General features: G+C 46.3%; 1 protein-coding gene across 2 annotated transcripts; it reads right to left on the bottom strand.

The window, feature by feature from the left end:
* Positions 1–103: 103 nt before the first annotated feature.
* Positions 104–18,508, bottom strand: fam160b2 (family with sequence similarity 160 member B2). Of its 2 annotated transcripts, NM_001079046.1 has the most exon segments (17): positions 104–902; positions 4,309–4,409; positions 4,684–4,824; positions 5,021–5,158; positions 5,269–5,347; positions 5,658–5,774; positions 5,874–6,034; positions 6,170–6,359; positions 6,507–6,583; positions 6,687–6,798; positions 7,772–7,968; positions 9,270–9,389; positions 9,766–9,888; positions 10,129–10,233; positions 12,975–13,183; positions 13,411–13,489; positions 18,139–18,405. In NM_001079046.1, coding segments are annotated over 17 exon segments (2,097 nt in total). In that variant the 5' UTR covers positions 18,184–18,405; the 3' UTR covers positions 104–799.
* Between the last annotated feature and the right edge of the window lie 5,250 nt (positions 18,509–23,758).

Here is a 23,758-nt window from a genome sequence, read left to right as displayed (position 1 = left end):
AGTTTGGCATCTCCACTTTCCCCTACTCTTGCAATTGGTACCACTTTCATGGCTATGCCATCCATACACCCAAAGAAGTAAGACATACAGTTGTATCACATGATCTAGTTATTAAAAATGATTTATATATATTTCTTTCTGAGACCGTCACATACATTTATGTACACCATGCACAGAGCCTTGTCTGAGAGAGGAAATGGGGTAATGATCAATATGGTAGGGTGCAGCAGTAAGAACAGAAGGTAGTCATGTGACAACTTCTCTGTCGCTGAAGAGACGAGGACGGAAGATGGATGGAAACAATAGATGCTGTTTTGGGTATAAGGCAACACAACATGATACCAGAGGGGGGGTAAAAAGGCTACAATATTGCAAACATAAAGCAGCACAAGGGTTTTTAAAAAGTAATAATACCCAATAAGGCCCAACAAGAATAAAAAAGGCTATGGAGTAAGAAAGAACACAACACAGCATGTCTTTGGATAAATAACCTTGGCTCCCTGGAGAAACTGAAGTCCAAGCTCTTCACATCGGGACCCAAGGTTAAGAAATAGGGGGAAAAGAGGGTGGCATTTTTCAGACGTATAGCAGCTTAGGGTTTTTAAAAAGTCATGATCTCCAATAAGGCACACAAATTAAAAACAACAAGTCTTTACGTTTACAAAGCAGAAGCACATTGCCCAGTAAAGGGCAAGTGTTCTCTCTATTGCACTTAAGTCTGCCTAGTTCTCCATGCTGCCCGCATCTTCCGCTGAGGAGTAAGTGGGAAGCGTCTGTGGATATACAGCAGAATGAGTGGTTAAAAGCCCACAGGGCTGTGAGTCACGCAAGCCGCTGCTGCCAGTTCCTTGCAGAACTCCTCTAGGACCACGGCGCCACGACAAAGGGTCACGTGATTCAACCTATGTGGAAAGAAGGATCATTACAAAAGCAATTGATGTATTTTTTTTTTATCATCGAGTGTTCATAAGACTGTATGAAACCAAGCCTGTGTATCAATATATACAATTCAGTACACCCAGTGAGTACACAGTTGGCCCAACAGTCCACAGGACTGGAACATGATCCTAACCAACCTATTACCAGTATGTGCTCAGACCCACAGAGTGCACTTTAAACCCAATGCTGAAGGGGCAACAAGGTTAAATATTAAAGGGGGCAAAGCCCACTCCCAAATACTGACCCCCAAACTATGCACCTTAGCTAACAGGCTAAAACGAATTGTAAGATCAATAATCCACCCCGACCAAACTGGATTTATGCCACAGAACGCTACAGACATAAATATCAGGCGGCTATTTAATAATCTAGAATATGACCACGACAACAAAGGGAACAGAATAGTGGTATCCCTCGATACAGCCAAAGCCTTTGATACAGTGTCTTGGGGCTATTTGCGGGAAATTCTTCGACGGTTTGGTCTGGGTGGCAGGTACAGAGCCTGGGTAAAAGCACTTTATTGGCAACCTCAAGCAAGGGTCTTGGTTAATGGGAGATTAACTGACCCCCTCCCACTTGAACGCGGAATGAGGCAGGGGTGCCCTCTCTCACCGTTGCTATTTGCACTGGCGATAGAACCCTTAGCAACACTACTCAGGGACTCCCCCAATATACCGGGACTACAGGCCGGCAGACTAATAGAAAAGGTATCATTATACGCGGATGATATGCTTTTATATTTGGCCAACCCAAATGAAGCACTATCTAACGCATTGTCCCTGATAGAGGAATTCGGTACCTATTCAGGTCTACGAGTGAACCAATCCAAATCTCTAATCTTTCCTATAGACCCACTTCCCCCACCCCAAGCAAGGCAGATTGGACAATTACAAGTGGTACAATCATTTAAATACCTGGGGGTGGTTATTAACAAACAACTTACAAAATTTGAAGAAGGAAATCTGACCCCGATAGTACAAAACCTATCCAATAAAATAGATACATGGGCACAGCTACCCCTCACCCTGCCAGGCAGAATCAACCTATTAAAAATGGTATTTCTCCCAAAATTCTTATATATCTTTCATAACTCGCCAGTACCTCCCCGTGCCAAATGGTTTAAACGCATTGACTCCCTGATCCTAAGGTTTCTATGGGCAGGAGAACACCCTCGCATAAGCTTAAAAACCCTGCAAGCCCCTGTCACTCAGGGAGGCCTGGCCCTACCTAATATGAGACTTTACTATCTGGCCAGCCAATTAATTTATGTGCACTGGTGGCTAACCCCACACCAGGACAATACATCCACGCTACTCAAAGCTAATATCTTGGGCTCACTCGAAGCCCTAGCAAACCTACCATACAGAGGAAATTCAAAACATTACACAATCACTACCCCTATGCGCACAGTTATCACTGCTTTCCAAAAAGCCCTCAAACATGTTCAAGGCCCACAACAAATGTGGTCACGTTGGACGCCATTATGGGGTAACAGTTCCTTACCCAACTTCACCTCCCTACCCAACATCGCCCAATGGGCCTCCCATGGAATTAAACACCTACAAGACATACTAACGAACGGAGATATGACACATTTCCAAACGCTTAGAGAAAGCCACCAAATCCCCCAAACAATGCACTTTAACTACCTTCAACTACGCTTTCCACTCCCAATTTCCCACCAGACCAGTAGAGTTGAAAGAAACCACCCTAGAAAAATACATACGTAGGGAAAACCTCACCAAGCCCCTGTCCTGGTACTACACCATCCTATGGCAGGCCAACCCAGACCCACTGGCGAAGGTATGTGAGAAATGGATGCGGGACATACCTAGCTTAACTGAAGAAACTTGGGTAGATGCTCTAAGGCAAATTCCAGACCTGACAATATCACTAGCGGACAGGTATATACAAATGAAGTTTCTAAACCAGGTATACCTTACGCCATACAGGCTGTCCAAGATGTTTCCCCAGAGCCCAGACACATGTATAAAATGTGATCGAGAAACTGGCTCATACATACACGTGTTCTGGACCTGTCCAGCCGTGCAGGTCTTCTGGAAGGAAATTGTCAACTATATCTCAGATGCCCTAAGCTTTCCCCGGATTCTGTCACCTATTGTTTGCCTACTGGGAGTGGCCGAGGACCTGGGGCTTTCACATCATTCTAGACTCTGCTATCTCCAGCTCCTCTACTATGCCAAAAAGGCCATTCTACTGCAATGGAAATGCTTAGCCCCTCCAACCCTCCCATTCTGGAGAACTCTAGTCAACAACACTCTAACTAACCAGAAACTGACCTACCTTGCACGGGGTTGTCCTAAAAAATTTGATGCAATATGGGGCCCCTGGATTGCCTTCCACGAAACCCCAGGAAACACTGCGGACAATATACCATAACAATGGAAATAAACTGGTCCCCATCTCCCCAGCTCTACAGCCTGCCTCTTCTCCCCCTCCTCCCCCCCCCCTCTCCTCCCTTACTTCTCTACTCTCTCTCTCTCCCTTTTTGCTGTTTTACTTTTATGTTAATCTGAAAAATGCATAAATAAAAACTTATTAAAATATTAAAGGGGGAGATAATCCCTGTACTCAGAACCCAGCACTGTGACCATCTGACCCATCATCCTGTTTGTGGTGCTCTCTAATGGTAAAAGACACCATTTCTGCTCCAACTAGCTCCTCTAGAAATGTATAATATTACGGCTATCCACTGTGCAAATATTCTGCATTAACCCCAGAAGGATATCCTGTTTCCAATTGGAAGATCTTCTTTTGCTTCATTCTATTATGGGTTTTGGGTTTTTTGGACACTCTGTTTTTTTTTTGTTTATGCTTTTTGTTTTTATAATTCAGCATTCGTGGTTTTAGAGAAAGCGAGTTTAATCATAGATTTATAAACCACAAAAACGCGAATGTTGATAAATGGGGCTTCTAAGGGGCAAATTTAGAGTTTTTTGAAACCACAACTAAATTCATTTCCACAAAAACCAGAAATGTCTAGTCATTTATAAAAAGATCAGAATTAAAAAAGCACAAAACCCCCCCCCCCCCACAAAAAACTACAACTTTTTCGTATTAAATCACAAAGCAAAGAAAAAAAGTTGTAAAAGGGACACCTGCCATTGACATGCCATCATTCTACATGATCTTGACAGCTTTTACGTGGCCTATTTTTTTCTTTTGGATTTGTTGCATAATAAAATAAAATCATGTTTTTTTCCCCCCATGACAAAATTGTGGGGAAAAAAAAAAATCGAATGTAAAATGCTCCTAAGTGTTTATGTTACAGATGGACTACAGATTCCCCATGTTATGTGCAAGCCCAGCCCATTCTATGGAAAGGGTCTCCCAAACCCCCACACTTACTGTTCATTGGCAGAGTTTGCCAGCAACTGGCGCCTCACAAGTAAGAGCATCTCCTGCAAGTCTGGAACTCTCAGTGAGCGTTGGGCAAGGTCTGCTACTACCTGAACAAAAGCACACAACAAGAAGATACCAAATATGAGAAGAATTTCTAAACCATGGGCTGTTTCTCTCTGAGACTGACTGGCTAATACAGATAATACAGACACTGGTCAGGGATACAGTTCAGCTTGCAGCTGTTGAGAAGTGAGCTTATAAAACTAACTCAGGACCTTATGCAATTGGCGGATACTGGAAATTCAACAATTGCAAGAGTGCAACAAGCTGGACATCCTTACAACCCAGTTAAACTTCTAACCATTTCTCCATGAGTCTCACCCTGACAAGAACAGAGAAGAGGGAACGGGCTCCAGGGGCCAATGTGATGAACGGATTCAGCAGATACTCCTGCAGGTTTGGATGAGGGAAAAGGGCAAGACGAGACAGTAGGGAGGTGACCTGAAGATTCACGTCATATGGCTGGAAAACACAAAGGAGACGAGGGGCAATGTGGATGTGAAATGAAAAGGGTGAAGAATAGGATGGAAAGGAGCTGGGGGTGTGCATGTTGGGAGTCAGTAATGAGGATAGGATTGTGCTGGCATAGGCAACAGTAGAGGGTTAATAGTCAAACAGGGAGCATAGTAATATACATTGTGTAATCAGCTGTTCATACCTGGTCCAGGATTCCCCCCAGCCGGCCAAGAAGGACCTCCATGAAGTGGCCTTCGTAGAATTCCTGCTGGGAATGACCTGTCCCTTTTGAAGAAACCGGCCACCCCCACTGTGCCACCTGCTGACAGCAGGCTCTGTACTGAATAGTGAGAGATAGGATCACATGATGTTGGAACGGCAGTCTCCCAGCCATAAACACCACAATCTATGTGAGGAACTGCTATAAACATTTAACGTTTTGGCTCTTACCTGTACTATAGCATCTTGGAGGTAACCATCATAACCAGTATCTGAAGACTTGATCTCTTCAGGGACAAGGGACAAGAAACTGATAAGGAAACAACATAAATATATGATATATCTTTTACACATCAATATGATCCAAACTGCTCCTTACTCCACAGGTTTCCTCTTCCTAAACACCATTTACCCTCCATTCCCTCTCAACCAAATTCCCATTACTTTTCCATGTTCCATGAAATGGGCTTTTCTGCCCTTCCCAGTGGTTCATTACTTTATTCCGGTCATTGCACCTCAGTGTTAGTTTCTGCTCCACTTTTTTACTCTATAGAATACTTGCCTTATTTCTTCTCACTACCAGCTGGTTTCCCCTGCCCCTTGTTAATCTTCCTCCTCACCTTTTCACCCACTGCTCTGTCCCAGCAGGCTCTGTTCTGTGAGCGTTGTCACTTCTTGGCAGCCGGATGCCAGTATCTGGAAAACCATCAGTAAAATAGGGATCTTCCTCAAGTTCCCTGCAGGTGATACACAAAGGCAAAAGCAACAAATTGATTTATTTGTAACCAGTTTATAAAGACTGTAGAATTATTCCAACTATAGAATAAGTCACCCACTCTGCACCATCCCAGGTTTCGCTCTCTTGCCCCCGGCTCTCATCTTGCCCTCCAGCCAGGTAGCTGCGAGTTTCAAGGTTGCGAATCACCAGGCTGTGCAGAGCAATCTCCTCTGGCATCTGCAGAATCTCCTCAAAGAGTCGGAGGGAAGCCAGGCTTATCTGTGAGGGAGACAATGGTGCTATGTAAATAAAGCATAATAAAATCATGTCTGTGTGTCTCTCAGCGACACAGAGTGTTTGTCTGTATGTGATAGATATACACGTTTGTCTCACTGGCATAAAGCAGTGCATCACCTCATCAGACAGATGGTTGCATCTCTGGATGAGTTGCGACCGAAGCTGTGAGCCTCTATCACCTCTCGTCTCTGGGCCCCGCTCATCGCCAAAAAGAAACGTGAGGAACTGACGCAGCAGAGGGGTGGCGGTGAATCGATGCAGAACGGCGGTAAGAATAGCTGTGCTACGTAGAATACTCAATTCTGAGCTGAGGGGAGAGGAGGCAGCACATCATGAGTGAACCATACTACACAACACTTCTAGGAGGATAAAACTCTACTTATTTAGGAAAAGATTGTGTGCAGATGGGCACAACCGCAGGGCATGGCTGTACTACGCAGAATCACATACTCACACCTCTAGCAGCTCAGGCTGTAGAATCCCCTGCAAATAACCTTCCTTTATGGACCTTGTTATCTCCATGGCAACTACCTGCAATGAGACAAGAGTCTGTATGAGTGGGAAGCTGGGATACAGAATAATATGGAGGAGACGGGGTAGGGTGGCGACACTGAATTCTGGGCATCAGCCTCACCTCATGAGATTCCCGCACGAGACAGTCGCAATATTCCACCCAACAGAGGAACCTTTGTAGAGCTGCTTCAGCGTTCTCCATACCATCCGATTCCTGACTGCCACTGTCTTTTCTACAAAGAAATATTCAGATTGTGCTTTCATTTAGTACCTAGATGATTCCAACAAAGGCAAAAACTCATCTAATGGAGTCTTATAAAACCTTCCATGGATCAACACTGTACTATTAATACTTATAACCGTAAACTTCTATCTTGTTTTCTAAGGGTGAAGACACACTGAGCTACTTAGTAGCAGCTACTTGTCACTGCTACTAAACATCAGAAAATCCCCTGCCATAAACAATTCTGAGAATTGCCTCTGCTAAAACATAAGTAGAGACAGTTATCAGTAATTGATCAGGATTGTCTGTTTTTGTAGTTGTGACAAGTAGCTGCTACTAGTAGCTCTGTGTGTCTTCACCAACCCTTTCTTGAAGCTCTATTGTAGCTGCCAGTGCAATCTCTTTAGGGAGTGAAATTCGTAGCTATGTTGAGTTTAGTAAAACACCTGCACCTGAAGATGAAGCCACCCCCAGATCAGATCACCAGCCTGTTCAGATTTCTAACAAAGATCACTACATCTCGCAGGGATTTTGTTCTACATAGTGGTGGCATCTTCAAACACAAACAAACATTCCATTTCATGTAAAGAGCCACAAATTGCACAAACTCAAGCAGCAGACCAATAGAATTTCTAGAATGTTCTACATTTATTCACTGACTGAATCTATAAGGTTCTCAGTTTGAGGGCTCCAGGGTTTTGAAAGACAAGAGGAAACATGCCATTTATTAGAATGCTGTACAGCACATTTCATTGTTAGGCCATCTAGGAAACGATTACACACAAGGGATAGGCTGGAACATAACACTGCACTCCCATGTTATAGAATGAAAAACTTGTTTACGGAGTTGAAATCTGCATCATGGAACACTTATCAACCCCTGCCATGCAGGATACTCTATATAGTCCTGTGTTCTACAGTAACAGGCTACCTACAGGAAAGTTAGGGGCTGTGGCAGAGAAATAAAGTTAAGCAGTGCTCACCTCCAGTCTGTCTCCTGCAGCGCTGTGATATCACAGGGGTGAATGCTTAGTGGGATGCAGCGGTGCAGCTCACACAGGTGCTCAGTCACATACTGGCTGAGTTTGCTTTGCACAATCAGGTGAACCGGTCCCTCCTGTTGGGCACTGTGCAGCACCCTGAGTAGGGCTTCCCTGGCACGCACACACAGACGGCCCTTCTAGAACAGGAAGTCAACAAGTTTAATGGAGTACAAGGGTGCAACAAATCTCCCAAAACACAAGAGCGGTTTGTGGCTGCTAGGAACTGTAGTTCAGCAACAGCTGGAAGCTGTGAACTTGGGTTACTGTTTCACACACAACCCACAGCCAACAGGCAAACATACCAATCTTATCCACATTTCAGGCCATAGGTATAAGGCTACTGTCAGACAAGCTAATTTCTCGCTCACATACGCTCGGTGATGTTTCTGCACCTGTAGGCATGGTGTTGACCTAGGTACAGACACACAGATGGGATTTCAGCTCTAAAATGCATATTTTAGCATTTTTGCCCCAAAACCTGATGCGTGTGGCTGAACCCATGTCATGCCATGTATGTAGCTGCAGACACAACACAAAGCGGATGTGATTGAACAGACTGGCCTACACTTACCCACAGGTGAGAAACAGCCTTGTCTGGGCATAACCCTAACTCCAGGCCAGCTGGGGTAATGGTACAGGGGGTGTTTTGGCTGGCACTGCCAATAGCAGTAGTAGTCACAAATTATTCCTGTCTTTGTTTGAGTGTTTTTGAGGTCTCCCTTATAACCACCTCTGCTTGCCACTGGCCTTAGAGTCAGGATAAGGTAGGGATGCACAGAATCCAGGATTTGGTTTGGTATTTGGTTTGGTATTCGGTTTGGTATTTCAGCCTTTTTTGACTGGATTCGAATTTGCCCGCATCCACGATCCTGGCTGAACCAAATCCAAATGCTAAAAATCACGCGTCCGAAAAAGTGGATTCGGTGCACCCCTAGTATAAGGGGAAACCAGTTAGTGATTTTGGGTGTTTTGACTATCATTCAGCTTCCCCTTATTACACACCTCTTTCCTTGGAGAAGTATGGTTGCAACCCTACAATATCCCTTATTGGTACAAAAAAAAACCCTCACTTTGCCATACCACATACTCCATGTACTAAGAATGCATTTGTTTAAAATTAAAATAGTATATAGTATATCAGTACAGCACTTACCAACCAAAACTTGTTCCCTTCATTATAAACCACTTCCGCTGCCTATATCTCTTTACCAGATTGATCCTGTCTGTCTCTTTATTTTGGACAAGTTAAAATGGAAATAGAGCTTGGTCTTGAAATATGTTGTGTAACTTGTCCCACATACAGGTAATTGTTGTTAAAAAATCACTGGTGTTTTTGTCAATTATTTGAATAATGCAATAATGAGCCCTTGGATGATGGTTCAAGGCCCAACTATCTGGCTTGCTTTTTGGATTCCCCCCTCTATTGTTGCCCACTTACCTGACAGGTGCACAGCCTCAGCAGGGCTTTGAACAAGTTCTGCCTGGGTTTGTGGTTTCTGGCTTCAGTCTCACCATCCTGTTCACCCCCTGAACATCGCACTCTGCTTCCACTCCCCTCCTGTCAACGTAAGATCAGAAACAGCACTTCACAAAGATACATGGGAATCCCTGGTGTTCACCCCAAATCAGTAGCTTAGTGTGATGTAGAGATGTCTAGAAATTATGGGGTGGAACAATATCTAGCATGGAAAGAGTATGCTAAGCAACACAGGAATGTTATAAAGGTACAAAGAAGACAGTGATAAAAATCAGCTACTGGTCTTTATTCTTTATATTTTTTTAAAATATTCTGATATTTAAGTGTTATATGAATGCTGGGGTAAGTTACCTACCAATCATATAAATGTTCATTGTTGTTAATTTGGTTCATGACTTAGATTTCTATTTAGACCTTCTCCTATTCACCTAATAGTCTGATATAGAGATGTCTGTACCTCAAGCACATGGACAAGCAGTGAGGGGTCCTTCTCCAGTTTGGTGCAGACTGCAGTTAGAAACTGTAGCTCCTCCTTCTGGGCTGTGGCTCCAACAGGGTCCTCAGCCAATGCAATTAGCTTCTGTGGTTTAAAGGACACAGTCATCTATTGTGCCACACAATCATATCAAGCACAATAGAATGTTTTGCTACAAGCCAATTACACACACTCCTGGCATTTACAAACAGTTTACCTTGAAATAAGTGATGGAAATATCTAGAACAATATCATATAGGATGGTAGAACATGCTCACATGCCCAATGTAAAAGCACTTTGTACCAAGTAGAGGAACTCTATAGAAACAGTTACCCAATACTCACTTGTACAGGGCGATGGACGCTCAAGTAGTGCAGCAGGGGGCGCTGCACCTTGGCCAGAAGACGGCTGTAGAAAAGCAGGACCTGCTGCCTCATCCCTGGGGGATACTACAGACGAGAAGGTACAAGAGGCCCAGATGTGATAACTATTAATGATACAGTGCAAGAATATTGTCTCAGACTAGTACTACTGTATATACTCGAGTATAAGCCTAGTTTTGCAGCACCCAAAATGTGCTGAAAAAGTCACCCTCGGCTTATACTTGAGTCGGGTGCCATGGGTCCCTCTAGACTAGCAACCTCTCTCCTTTGTGTGCAAATTAGGCCTCCCGCAACCAGACCCCCCAGTGCCCTGGCCTAGGCTCCCACTAGCAATAGTTATTACCCCTTACATCTCCTCCGGGACCGGGCAATGAGCGTGGGGTAGTACTCATATTGTTTTTGTTGACCCTCTTCTCCGCTTACAGAGCTAGTTTATTGTTTTTCTTTGAAATAAATATTGAAAAACATATACCACACTGATGCCTCAATTAATGTAATTTTATAGGTATTTATTTTGATGTTAAAACTTAGCAGTATCGGCTGCATTTCCCACCCTAGGCTTATACTCGAGTCAATAAGTTTTTCCAGTTTTCTTAGGTAAAATTAGGTACCTTGGCTTATACTCGGATCGGCTTATACTCGAGTATATACGGTAATTGCTATATTTATACCTCACTTGCCATGCCACACACTCCATGTACTAAGAATGCATTTGTTTAAAATTAAAATGGTATCAATAGTAAAAAAAGTAAATAAATAAAAAAGTTGATAAGCCATACAGCTGATATATAGAGGCAGAACAAGGCAGCACTTACACTTACAGGCACAACTGTAGCAATGATACATAAAGACGAGCACTGTGATGAAACTACAAACAGCAATGCCTCGTACAGGAAAGTCATGGTATTGCTCTCAAAGGTAAACGGTACATGTCACACACAGACACATGCAGGCAGGACATCAGCACAGAGACAGATGCAGGCAGGACATCAGCACAGAGACACATGCAGGCAGGACATCAGCACAGAGACACATGTAGGACAGGCCACAGCAGAGCCACAGAGACAGGAGAGGCCAGCGAAGAGACACACAGGCAGGAGAGGCCACAGCAGAGCCACAGAGGCAGGAGAGGCCAGCGAAGAGACACAGAGGCAGGAGAGGCCAGCGAAGAGACACAGAGGCAGGGCAGGCCAGCGAAGAGACACAGAGGCAGGGCAGGCCAGCGAAGAGACACAGAGGCAGGACAGGCCAGCAAAGAGACACAGAGGCAGGAGAGGCCAGCGAAGAGACACAGAGGCAGGAGAGGCCAGCGAAGAGACACAGAGGCAGGAGAGGCCAGCGAAGAGACACAGAGGCAGGAGAGGCCAGCAAAGAGACACAGAGGCAGGAGAGGCCAGCAAAGAGACACAGAGGCAGGAGAGGCCAGCGAAGAGACACAGAGGCAGGAGAGGCCAGCGAAGAGACACAGAGGCAGGACAGGCCAGCAAAGAGGCACAGAGGCAGGAGAGGCCAGCGAAGAGACACAGAGGCAGGAGAGGCCAGCGAAGAGACACAGAGGCAGGACAGGCCAGCGAAGAGACACAGAGGCAGGGCAGGCCAATGCAGAGACACAAAGACAGGACAGGCCAGCGCAGAGGCAGAACAGGCCAGCACAAAGACACAGAAGCAGGACAGGCCAGCACAGAACCACAGAGGCAGGACAGGCCAGCACAGAACCACAGAGGCAGGACAGGCCAGCACAGAACCACAGAGGCAGGACAGGCTTGCACAGAACCACAGAGGCAGGACAGGCTTGCACAGAACCACAGAGGCAGGACAGGCTTGCACAGAACCACAGAGGCAGGACAGGCCAGCACAGAACCACAGAGGCAGGACAGGCTTGCACAGAACCACAGACGCAGGACAGGCTTGCACAGAACCACAGAGGCAGGACAGGCTTGCACAGAACCACAGAGGCAGGACAGGCCAGCACAGAACCACAGAGGCAGGACAGGCCAGCACAGAACCACAGAGGCAGGACAGGCCAGCACAGAACCACAGACGCAGGACAGGCTTGCACAGAACCACAGAGGCAGGACAGGCTTGCACAGAACCACAGAGGCAGGACAGGCTTGCACAGAACCACAGAGGCAGGACAGGCCAGCACAGAACCACAGAGGCAGGACAGGCTTGCACAGAACCACAGAGGCAGGACAGGCTTGCACAGAACCACAGACGCAGGACTGGCCAGCACAGAACCACAGAGGCAGGACAGGCTTGCACAGAACCACAGAGGCAGGACAGGCCAGCACAGAACCACAGACGCAGGACTGGCCAGCACAGAACCACAGAGGCAGGACAGGCTTGCACAGAACCACAGACGCAGGACAGGCCAGCACAGAAACACAGAGGCAGGACTGGCCAGCACAGAACCACAGAGGCAGGACAGGCCAGCACAGAACCACAGAGGCAGGACAGGCCAGCACAGAACCACAGACGCAGGACTGGCCAGCACAGAACCACAGAGGCAGGACAGGCCAGCACAGAACCACAGAGGCAGGACAGGCCAGCACAGAACCACAGACGCAGGACTGGCCAGCACAGAACCACAGAGGCAGGACAGGCCAGCACAGAACCACAGACGCAGGACTGGCCAGCACAGAACCACAGAGGCAGGACAGGCCAGCACAGAACCACAGAGGCAGGACAGGCTTGCACAGAACCACAGAGGCAGGACAGGCCAGCACAGAACCACAGACGCAGGACAGGCCAGCACACAATTACAGGAGCAATTTTAAGTGTTTGAACACAGGACTTAAATAAAATACCTCCGCCTTTGCTAATGTGCATAGTGTCTCCAATATTTTGTGTTGCAGTAAATACTCCATACATGGCCCAGCATGGCTTCCAGCGCCTGAGTCTTCTTCGTCCCCGCTAGATAGTTGGGAACCATTATTGCTCTCCTCAAACACCAGGATATCAATCAGCTGACGGAGTCGCCATGGGATGTCCGTTTCACGGGCAGGACAAGACTCATCTACGGAGAGGCAAACAGACTGGGCTCTTTATGTGAACACAACAACTCATGCCTTCTAACACAAGCACACTCAGGTCACTGAACAAGAAAGCCCCTTTTATTAGATACCCACAATCCCACCTCTGTCCGAAGGGGCCCTAAATATTCTCCAGGTGCAATAACAAGGTCTTAAACACACACACACACACTGTATGTGCAACAGACTCAGTTTTTGTAACGTAGCTCACCCGAGGTCTCTAGGTAGTACTGGGTGACTCCTTTCCAGTGCTGTATAAAGGACTGCAGCAGGTCCTGCGTTGGCTCGCGCTAAATGGGAAACAACAGGAAATTCATTTAAAATATACACTTATCACCACTATTTACAAATTCTTAAAATCAAGTCATTATAAGTCAAAAATTATCATTCGGGCATTTAAGATTCAGGACTAAGGCACAGGGGCATTTTGAACACCACTGCCCCCCAGTGGAGAACATGCAGTTTACCACATCCCTCTAGCATTAGTATACATGAATGGAATGTGCCACTTCAGTTAAATTCAGACACATATATTAGATGTGCACTTCTGGGATTTGCCTTCTGGTTATGGAATGTGGACACCTGAGACTGTATTTACACACAACAAAGCCAGATTATGATACATCCAGTCTGGAGAAAAACAGCGCAAACTCGATTGTGTAATGGGTACACGTGGCAGTGTGTTGTCACTTTTCCTCCCTGCGGAACAAAACACTATCAAGTTCTGTGTGTAAATATTTGACCACATATATATATATATATATATATCAAATTACACCTGCCAAGTGCCAGCTTATGGAACAAAGGTGCAACAACACTAAAACACAATCAAACTTAATCACATTGGGAAGTTATCTGGGCATTACCCCTGCCATACAAAGACTAAGGGAACATATAGAACTTCTCTCTTCCACTTTGTTTTGTTTTCAAACAAATGTAAAATATTTTTTTCTAGATAGTAGTAGTTTTTACACTGCTAATACAATAAACTGAAGACAGTGCCACCGGCTGTTGGTGGAGAATAAGTTAGTGAGAAAAGTGAGGTTGCACTGCTCAGAAAATGAATGAACAGAGAAGCTTGACCCGTCACTTCTCTGGTCCATTATAAACAGAGCAACATCACAAACCTTTTCATTTCTCACTTAACTTTCTCCGGGCTGTAGCCATTTAGCTGAAAATAGGAGCAGGTGTTGTAGTAGCAACCTTATAAAACAGTGCCCAAAAGGAATGTAAAATACCTATATCTGGAAAATCACAAGATTTCCAGGCTAACAGAGCTTATATGTGTATATATATATATATACAGTGGTGTGAATAACTATTTGCCCCCTTCCTGATTTCTTATTCTTTTGCATGTTTGTCACACAAAATGTTTCTGATCATCAAACACATTTAACTATTAGTCAAAGATAACACAAGTAAACACAAAATGCAGTTTTTAAATGAGGGTTTTTATTATTTAGGGAGAAAAAAATCCAAACCTACATGGCCCTGTGTGAAAAAGTAATTGCCCCCTGAACCTAATAACTGGTTGGGCCACCCTTAGCAGCAATAACTGCAATCAAGCGTTTGCGATAACTTGCAACGAGTCTTTTACAGCGCTCTGGAGGAATTTTGGCCCACTCATCTTTGCAGAATTGTTGTAATTCAGCTTTATTTGAGGGTTTTCTAGCATGAACCGCCTTTTTAAGGTCATGCCACGACATCTCAATAGGATTCAGGTCAGGACTTTGACTAGGCCACTCCAAAGTCTTCATTTTGTTTTTCTTCAGCCATTCAGAGGTGGATTTGCTGGTGTGTTTTGGGTCATTGTCCTGCTGCAGCACCCAAGATCGCTTCAGCTTGAGTTGACGAACAGATGGCCGGACATTCTCCTTCAGGATTTTTTGATAGACAGTAGAATTCATGGTTCCATCTATCACAGCAAGCCTTCCAGGTCCTGAAGCAGCAAAACAACCCCAGACCATCACACTACCACCACCATATTTTACTGTTGGTATGATGTTCTTTTTCTGAAATGCTGTGTTACTTTTACGCCAGATGTAACGGGACACGCACCTTCCAAAAAGTTCAACTTTTGTCTCGTCAGCCCACAAGGTATTTTCTCAAAAGTCTTGGCAATCATTGAGATGTTTTTTAGCAAAATTGAGACAAGCCATAATGTTCTTTTTGCTTAAAAGTGGTTTGCGCCTTGGAAATCTGCCATGCAGGCCGTTTTTGCCCAGTCTCTTTCTTATGGTGGAGTCGTGAACACTGACCTTAATTGAGGCAAGTGAGGCTGCAGTTCTTTAGATGTTGTCCTGGGGTCTTTTGTGGCCTCTCGGATGAGTTGTCTCTGCGCTCTTGGGGTAATTTTGGTCGGCCGGCCACTCCTGGGAAGGTTCACCACTGTTCCATGTTTTTGCCATTTGTGGATAATGGCTCTCGCTGTGGTTCGCTGGAGTCCCAAAGCTTTAGAAATGGCTTTATAACCTTTACCAGACTGATAGATCTCAATTACTTTTGTTCTCATTTGTTCCTGAATTTCTTTGGATCTTGGCATGATGTCTAGCTTTTGAGGTGCTTTTGGTCTACTTCTCTGTGTCAGGTAGCTCCTATTTAAGTGATTTCTTGATTGAAACAGGTGTGGCAGTAATCAGGCCTGGGGGTGACTACAGATATTGAAATTGAAAATTGAAATTGATAAACCACAGTTAAGTTATTTTTTAACAAGGGGGCAATCACTTTTTCACACAGGGCCATGTAGATTTGGAGTTTTTTTTCTCCCTTAATAACGTAAACCTTCATTTAAAAACTGCATTTTGTGTTCAATTATGTTATCTTTGACTAATAGTTAACGGTTTTTGATGAGCAGAAACATTTAAGTGTGACAAACATGCAAAAGAATAAGAAATCAGGAAGGGGGCAAATAGTTTTTCACACCACTGTATATATATATATATATATAGCTTACACAGTGAGAGTATGGCACTGCCCCTTGCCATGTATGGTACTAGTGCAGTGGATATCACTGCCGCCTTGTAGCACTGGCTTCCTGGCTTCACTCCCATCCTGGCACTATTACCTGCACAGAGTCTGAAAATGCATTAGTGTAGGTTTCCTCCCTCAGTTAAAGTACATACTGGTAGGGTAACTGGTGCTGATAAAAATTCAACCTAGGGTGTGTAGAGTTAGGCAGGCCCAGACTGGCAATCTGTGGGTTCTGGCAAATGCCAGAGGGGCTGCTGTAAGATGCCATAGACAATCACTGTTTATTGGGCTGGTGGGGGGCTGTTTGGGCCTCTGTGTATTAAAATAACAGGGCCTATTTTGAATCCCAGCCTGGGCCTGGTAGTAGATTGTAGCCCTTTTGGGGCAGTGACAGTGACTCTCAAAAGAAAGCCATGGAATATGTCAGTGCTATAAAATACTATACAAATAAAGAATAACAATTCTGCTCCTAGGAACAAAGAGGACACATAATGAAGTCGCTTTAAAGGAGAAAGAAAGGTAAAAACTAAGTAAGCTTTATCAGAAAGGTCTATGTAAATACAGCCATAAGCACTCACAGAAACGCTGCACTGAGTCCTCTATCAAAAGAAACACAGGTTTCTTTTGTAAACATGTTCTTTCGTATTGGACTTCCTCTCTCAGAAAAATCCTTTATTCCGGGGCCAGAGTTTGTGCAGGTCTCTCCTCTCTCCCTTCTCCTTCCCATATGAATTCATAAAACTCACTCCTCCCTTAGAAATGTGTTATCTGAGCTATAACTGCTAGAGCTGCAGCAGGAAGCTACTGAGACCAAGCTAAAATGGCAGCTGCTATCTTAAACAAACAGAGAAAGATTATAGGGCTCTTTACTCAGGTATGGTAATGCTTTCTGCAGAATAAATATAGCATTCTTCCTTGCACAATTGTGGCTAATCTACTGGCAATAAAATGCACTTCCTTCTCCTTTAAATGTTAATGCTTATAGCAATTTTTTTTTGTGTCCCAGTGATGACAAGTACATGTTTCAAACCTTTCTCCCTGCACATAATTTTCATCAGAAGAAAAAGATTCAGATGGGTGATAGTGTTCAGTGCTGCTGCTGACTTGCACCGTACACTAAAGGTGCCCATACACTATAAGATCCACTTGCTTGGCGATGTCACCAAGCGAGCGGATCTTCACCCGATATCCCCACCTACGGGTGGGCAATATCGGGTAGCAAGGGACTTAAAAAAAAAATAATCCGATTGTTTGGCCCTGGGGCCAAACGATCGGATTACATTTGTGGTTATGGGGCAGTTGGTTTGAGGACCGCATCAACGAGCCAATGCGGTCCCGATCCGACCGGATTTTCTAACCTGGCCGATTGAGATCTGGCCAATTTCAGGCCAGATATCGGTCGGCCAGGCCGCTCTGTTCTGCCCATACACGGGCCGATTAGCTGCTGAATCTGTCCAAGGGACCGATATCGGCAGCTATAGTCGGCCCGTGTATGGGGGCCTTAACAGCCCGGAAGGAAATTAATACAATCGACTGCTCAAAGCACTCTAAGGCATTCTGAAGCAATGACGCAGGCGTCAGCATAAAAGGGGTCAACATTTCTGATTGCCCCAACCCTAGGCCCCTCACATAAGGAGAAAGCTGGGGCACTTGCTTATTAAGTGCATGTCTGTGCCCCAATATGGCCACCCACACTGGCCCTCTCTAGAAAAGTTGGGTTGTTGGAAAAATACTATTATATTGCAGTTTGATTCAACTACACAGAAAGAGAATAAACTTGGGGGCTATCCCTGAAACATGGGGTTCCTGCTATTACTGAATAAAGTCTCACAGGATCGGACTGCCCACTGGGCAATAGGCTTCAGGAACCCTGGGGCGCAAAGTAGCCATAAACGTGCGGTATAAAGTGACCTGTATGGGTCTCACTGCGGCCTGCACAGCCTCGGCATAAAGTACTGCGCCTCCTCACCGTCTCCACTGCCTGCTGCAGGAAGGCTCCGAGCCGACCCCACATGCCGGCGGGCTTGTACTGGGCCTCTCCAGGCTGCACAGCTCGGGTAGTCTAACCGGGATTCATGGGTTCCGGCCGGGCCTTTCCATTCCTCCGGTTACCGGCCGCTGCATTCCCCGTGTTTCAGGCACTCGGGTTAATCCGTGTCAGGCCTCACTGAATCCCCGGAGTTTCCTGGGTGCCTTCCCCGTCCCGCCCCCTCCCGCTCCACCCATTGACTCCCTGGGGCAGGAAAGGTACACAAACTGGATTCCTAGTACAGCAACTGCCCCCTAACTACCCTCCCATTCTGGGCCTAACTACCCTCCCATTCTGGGCCTAACTACCCTCCCATTCTGGGCCTAACTACCCTCCCATTCTGGGCCTGAGCCAACTCAGCCTGCAGTCTAGCTATCTGCCATTCCCTGCAGTATCATAAGTGCCACAATGCTCAGCTGTTATGCTCAGGGGCAAATTCATAAAGGCTGATGCCACACATTGCGGAAAAACGCTTGCAGAAAATATCGCCATACGCTCCTACCTGTGCCTGCACCCGAATGAATGAAATACGCTCCGAAGATACGAAGTCTAGCGTTTTTTTTGGCGTATATCAGCTACATGTGCCTGCACCCGAGCGTATTCCATTCATTCGGGCGCAGGCACAAGTAGGAGGCGTAGGGCAGTATTTTTGGCAAGCATTTTTCAGCTTGCCCACAATATATACGCCATACACCTGGTCTGACAGCCTAAAGTAAGACAGGTCAAATTCGTGCTTTTGCTAAAGTTTACAACTTTTGCGTATTTTCAGCAATATTTTCATTACTTTGCCCGACTTGTTCATACTTTGCACAACAAAATCGTATTTGTCACAACGAGTACAAAAGTTTCGGATTCTTTCAAGCTTCAGTATCGTGACTTTCCTTGGGCCAGGTTGGAGCTGCAGAGTGCCATTGAGCCCTATGGGAGGCTTTCCTTGGGCCGGGTTGGAGCTGCAGAGTGCCATTGAGCCCTATGGGAGACTTTCCTTGGGCCGGGTTGGAGCTGCAGAGTGCCATTGAGCCCTATGGGAGGCTTTCCTTGGGCCGGGTTGGAGCTGCAGAGTGCCATTGAGCCCTATGGGAGACTTTCCTTGGGCCGGGTTGGAGCTGCAGAGTGCCATTGAGCCCTATGGGAGACTTTCCTTGGGCCGGGTTGGAGCTGCAGAGTGCCATTGAGCCCTATGGGAGACTTTCCTTGGGCCGGGTTGGAGCTGCAGAGTGCCATTGAGCCCTATGGGAGACTTTCCTTGGGCCGGGTTGGAGCTGCAGAGTGCCATTGAGCCCTATGGGAGACTTTCCTTGTGCCAGGTTGGAGCTGCAGAGTGCCATTGAGCCCTATGGGAGACTTTCCTTGGGCCGGGTTGGAGCTGCAGAGTGCCATTGAGCCCTTTGGGAGACTTTCCTTGGGCCAGGTTGGAGCTGCAGAGTGCCATTGAGCCCTATGGGAGACTTTCCTTGTGCCAGGTTGGAGCTGCAGAGTGCCATTGAGCCCTATGGGAGACACGACTTTCCTTGGGCCGGGTTGGAGCTGCAGAGTGCCATTGAGCCCTATGGGAGACTTTCCTTGGGCCGGGTTGGAGCTGCAGAGTGCCATTGAGCCCCATGGGAGGCTTTCCTTGTGCCAGGTTGGAGCTGCAGAGTGCCATTGAGCCCTATGGGAGACGCGACTTTCCTTGGGCCGGGTTGGAGCTGCAGAGTGCCATTGAGCCCTATGGGAGGCTTTCCTTGGGCCGGGTTGGAGCTCCAGAGTGCCATTGAGCCCTATGTGAGGCTTTCCTTGGGCCGGGTTGGAGCTGCAGAGTGCCATTGAGCCCTATGGGAGGCTTTCCTTGGGCCGGGTTGGAGCTGCAGAGTGCCATTGAGCCCTATGGGAGGCTTTCCTTGGGCCGGGTTGGAGCTGCAGAGTGCCATTCAGCCCTATGGGAGACTTTCCTTGGGCCGGGTTGGAGCTGCAGAGTGCCATTGAGCCCTATGGGAGACTTTCCTTGGGCCGGGTTGGAGCTGCAGAGTGCCATTGAGCCCTATGGGAGACTTTCCTTGGGCCGGGTTGGAGCTGCAGAGTGCCATTGAGCCCTATGGGAGACTTTCCTTGGGCCAGGTTGGAGCTGCAGAGTGCCATTGAGCCCTATAGGAGACTTTCCTTGGACCAGGTTGGAGCTGCAGAGTGCCATTGAGCCCTATGGGAGACTTTCCTTGGGCCAGGTTGGAGCTGCAGAGTGCCATTGAGCCCTATGGGAAACACGACTTTCCTTGGGCCGGGTTGGAGCTGCAGAGTGCCATTGAGCCCCATGGGAGGCTTTCCTTGTGCCAGGTTGGAGCTGCAGAGTGCCATTGAGCCCTATGGGAGACGCGACTTTCCTTGGGCCGGGTTGGAGCTGCAGAGTGCCATTGAGCCCTATGGGAGACTTTCCTTGGGCCGGGTTGGAGCTGCAGAGTGCCATTGAGCCCTATGGGAGACGCGACTTTCCTTGGGCCGGGTTGGAGCTGCAGAGTGCCATTCAGCCCTATGGGAGACTTTCCTTGGGCCGGGTTGGAGCTGCAGAGTGCCATTGAGCCCTATGGGAGGCTTTCCTTGGGCCGGGTTGGAGCTGCAGAGTGCCATTGAGCCCTATGGGAGGCTTTCCTTGGGCCGGGTTGGAGCTGCAGAGTGCCATTGAGCCCTATGGGAGGCTTTCCTTGGGCCGGGTTGGAGCTGCAGAGTGCCATTGAGCCCTATGGGAGGCTTTCCTTGGGCCGGGTTGGAGCTGCAGAGTGCCATTCAGCCCTATGGGAGACTTTCCTTGGGCCGGGTTGGAGCTGCAGAGTGCCATTGAGCCCTATGGGAGACTTTCCTTGGGCCGGGTTGGAGCTGCAGAGTGCCATTGAGCCCTATGGGAGACTTTCCTTGGGCCGGGTTGGAGCTGCAGAGTGCCATTGAGCCCTATGGGAGGCTTTCCTTGGGCCGGGTTGGAGCTGCAGAGTGCCATTGAGCCCTATGGGAGACTTTCCTCGGGCCAGGTTGGAGCTGCAGAGTGCCATTGAGCCCTATGGGAGACTTTCCTCGGGCCGGGTTGGAGCTGCAGAGTGCCATTGAGCCCTATGGGAGACTTTCCTTGGGACAGGTTGGAGCTGCAGAGTGCCATTGAGCCCTATGGGAGACTTTCCTTGGGCCGGGTTGGAGCTGCAGAGTGCCATTGAGCCCTATGGGAGACTTTCCTTGGGCCAGGTTGGAGCTGCAGAGTGCCATTGAGCCCTATGGGAGACTTTCCTTGGGCCGGGTTGGAGCTGCAGAGTGCCATTGAGCCCTATGGGAGACTTTCCTTGTGCCAGGTTGGAGCTGCAGAGTGCCATTGAGTCCTATGGGAGGTTTCCAAAATCATGCACTGAAGGTTCAAAGTCAGAAAGGTTTTCACGCCGTTTACAATTGGTCAGGATACGAAAATTTTGTGACTATCAGATCGCCATTCGCAAACGATCGTTTCAGTACGAAAGTTTCGGCACTTTCAGGTATTCGTATTCAAAAGAACGGAATTTTCTTAATTTACCCGTAGGTGGCGATATCGGGAGAAGATCCGCTCGCTTGGCGACCTCGCCAAGCGAGCAGATCTTAACATGTATGGCCACCTTTACCTTATTACACCCAAGCACTGTTGCCATGTGGCCACTAAAAATTCTACTTGATGCTAATGTTATTAACAAGGGCTAGCGTCTAAGCTGCTGCCCCAGCCAGTATCAATTATTCCTGATAAATGTATTATAATTAGTGATGAGCGAGGAACTTTAAGTCCAGGATCGCACATCTCCACAACAAGACCCCAACATATCTAAAAGTCTGGTCCACATGGGAGCTCCGATCATTCAAACAAGGAGAATGAAGATACACGGAAATAACAATAATGAGAAAAACTGGCACCACCCCAGGACAACCACAGCCAGCAAAACCTAGGTTCACTATCATCAGTATACTTACTACGCCTTTCTCTGTCTTTTTTTGTTTTTTTTCCCTTTTTCCTTTCTTTTTTCAACACTTTTTATGTGTTGTATAAATGGTTATATGCAAAAATCAATAAAAATATAAGTAACAAAAAAAATAATTAGTGATGAGCGAATCTGTCCTGTTTTGCAGAAAAATTTGCGAAACTACTGAAAAATTCACTAAAACGCCTAAAAAATTAGAAAAAATGTGGCTTCAACTTTGGTGAATTTTCACCACAGTTTTGCAAAAATATTAAACCAATGGCAGAATTTTGCAGTGAATCCAGGCCTGGCAAAAAGTTTGCTCACTGCTAATTATAATTAGGGCACCAGTTTATTTAAACATATTTTATATTTTATTAGAGAAGTATCTTTGCCACTGTTATAACAGTGACCGAACTACAGAGAGTAAAAAAACCATCAGTGCCCAGTAAAAGCTTAAATATTATAGCAGCAGCCAAAACTGATGGAGTCAGGGGTTGTTCACCTTCAAATTACTTTTTAGTATGATATAGAAAGTGCTATGCCAATATGAATTGCAATTGGTCTTCATTTCTTATTATTTGTGGTTTTTGAATTATTTCACTTTTTATGTATCAGCTAATTGCTAGGGTCCAAATTACCCTAGAAACCAGGCTATGGTGTGAATGAGAGACTGAAATATTAATATTTGGCCTGAATAGGAAGGTAAGTAATAAAAAGTAGCAATAACAGTATAATTGTAGCCTCACAGAGCAATTGATTTTTGACTTCGGGGGTCAGTTACCCCCCATTTGAAAGCTGGAAAGAGGCAGAAGAAGCAGACAAATAATTAAAAAAGAAAAAATGAAAACCAATTGAAAGTTACTTAGAATAAGCCATTCTAAAACATACTAAAAGCCTTAGCTGAGTGAGAACATACCTTGCTGTGTAATAAGTGTTAAGGGCCATACACGCAAAGATCTGCTCATTTGGCAAAGTCACCAAATGAGAGGATCTTTTAACAATATGCCCACGGGTAGACTTAACTGAGGGCCCCATACACGGGCTAATGAAGTGCTGACTTAGAGCGTTGGCAGCTTTATGGCTGATGTCTAGTCTCTAAAGCAGTGATCCCCAACCAGTAACTCGGGGGCAACATGTTACTCACCAACCCCTTGGATGTTGCTCTCATTACCCCCAAACCAGGTAGTTATTTTTGAATTCCTGACTTGGGAGCAAGTTTTAGTTGAATAAAAGCTGATAGGGTGCATAGAGGCCCCCAATAGCCAATCACAGCCCTTATTTGTCTCCTCCATGAACTTTTATGGTGCTTGTGTTGCTCTCCAAGTCTTTTTACATTTGACTGTGGCTCAGGAGTAAGAAAGGTTGGGGATCCCTGCTCTAAAGGAACCAGCTATGTTTGCAGACGGACAAACAAGTGTTAGCAAGGACACTAGCTGGGCAACACTGTACGTGGCATATTGTTTCCCCAGCCTCTAAACTTTATGTGCCTCTCTTGTGCCATGTAATAGGGCCACAATAGGCTTAGACTTATTGGGCCCTGGCATTAATATAAAAGCCCAACTTATGATGACATTATGGTTATACCTATGCACAACAGGTGCATTAATGAAAACATTTACAAC

The sequence above is a fragment of the Xenopus tropicalis genome, chromosome 3 (genome assembly GCF_000004195.4).
Source record: "Xenopus tropicalis strain Nigerian chromosome 3, UCB_Xtro_10.0, whole genome shotgun sequence".
NCBI classification, from domain to species: Eukaryota; Metazoa; Chordata; class Amphibia; order Anura; family Pipidae; genus Xenopus; species Xenopus tropicalis.
The sequence above is the reverse complement of the archived record's forward strand: the minus strand, read 5'-3'. Positions and strand labels throughout refer to the sequence as shown.

Coding starts and splice junctions, on each gene's coding strand:
- fam160b2 (XM_031898069.1), bottom strand. CDS start 18,183: ATGTGGGGTCGGCTCGGAGCCTTCCTGCAGCAGGCAGTGGAGACG. Junction 5,775..5,873: donor GAAACCTGGGATGGTGCAGA/GTGGGTGACTTA, acceptor TATCACCTGCAG/GGAACTTGAGGAAGATCCCT. Junction 903..4,308: donor GCAAACTCTGCCAATGAACA/GTAAGTGTGGGG, acceptor CTTTCCACATAG/GTTGAATCACGTGACCCTTT.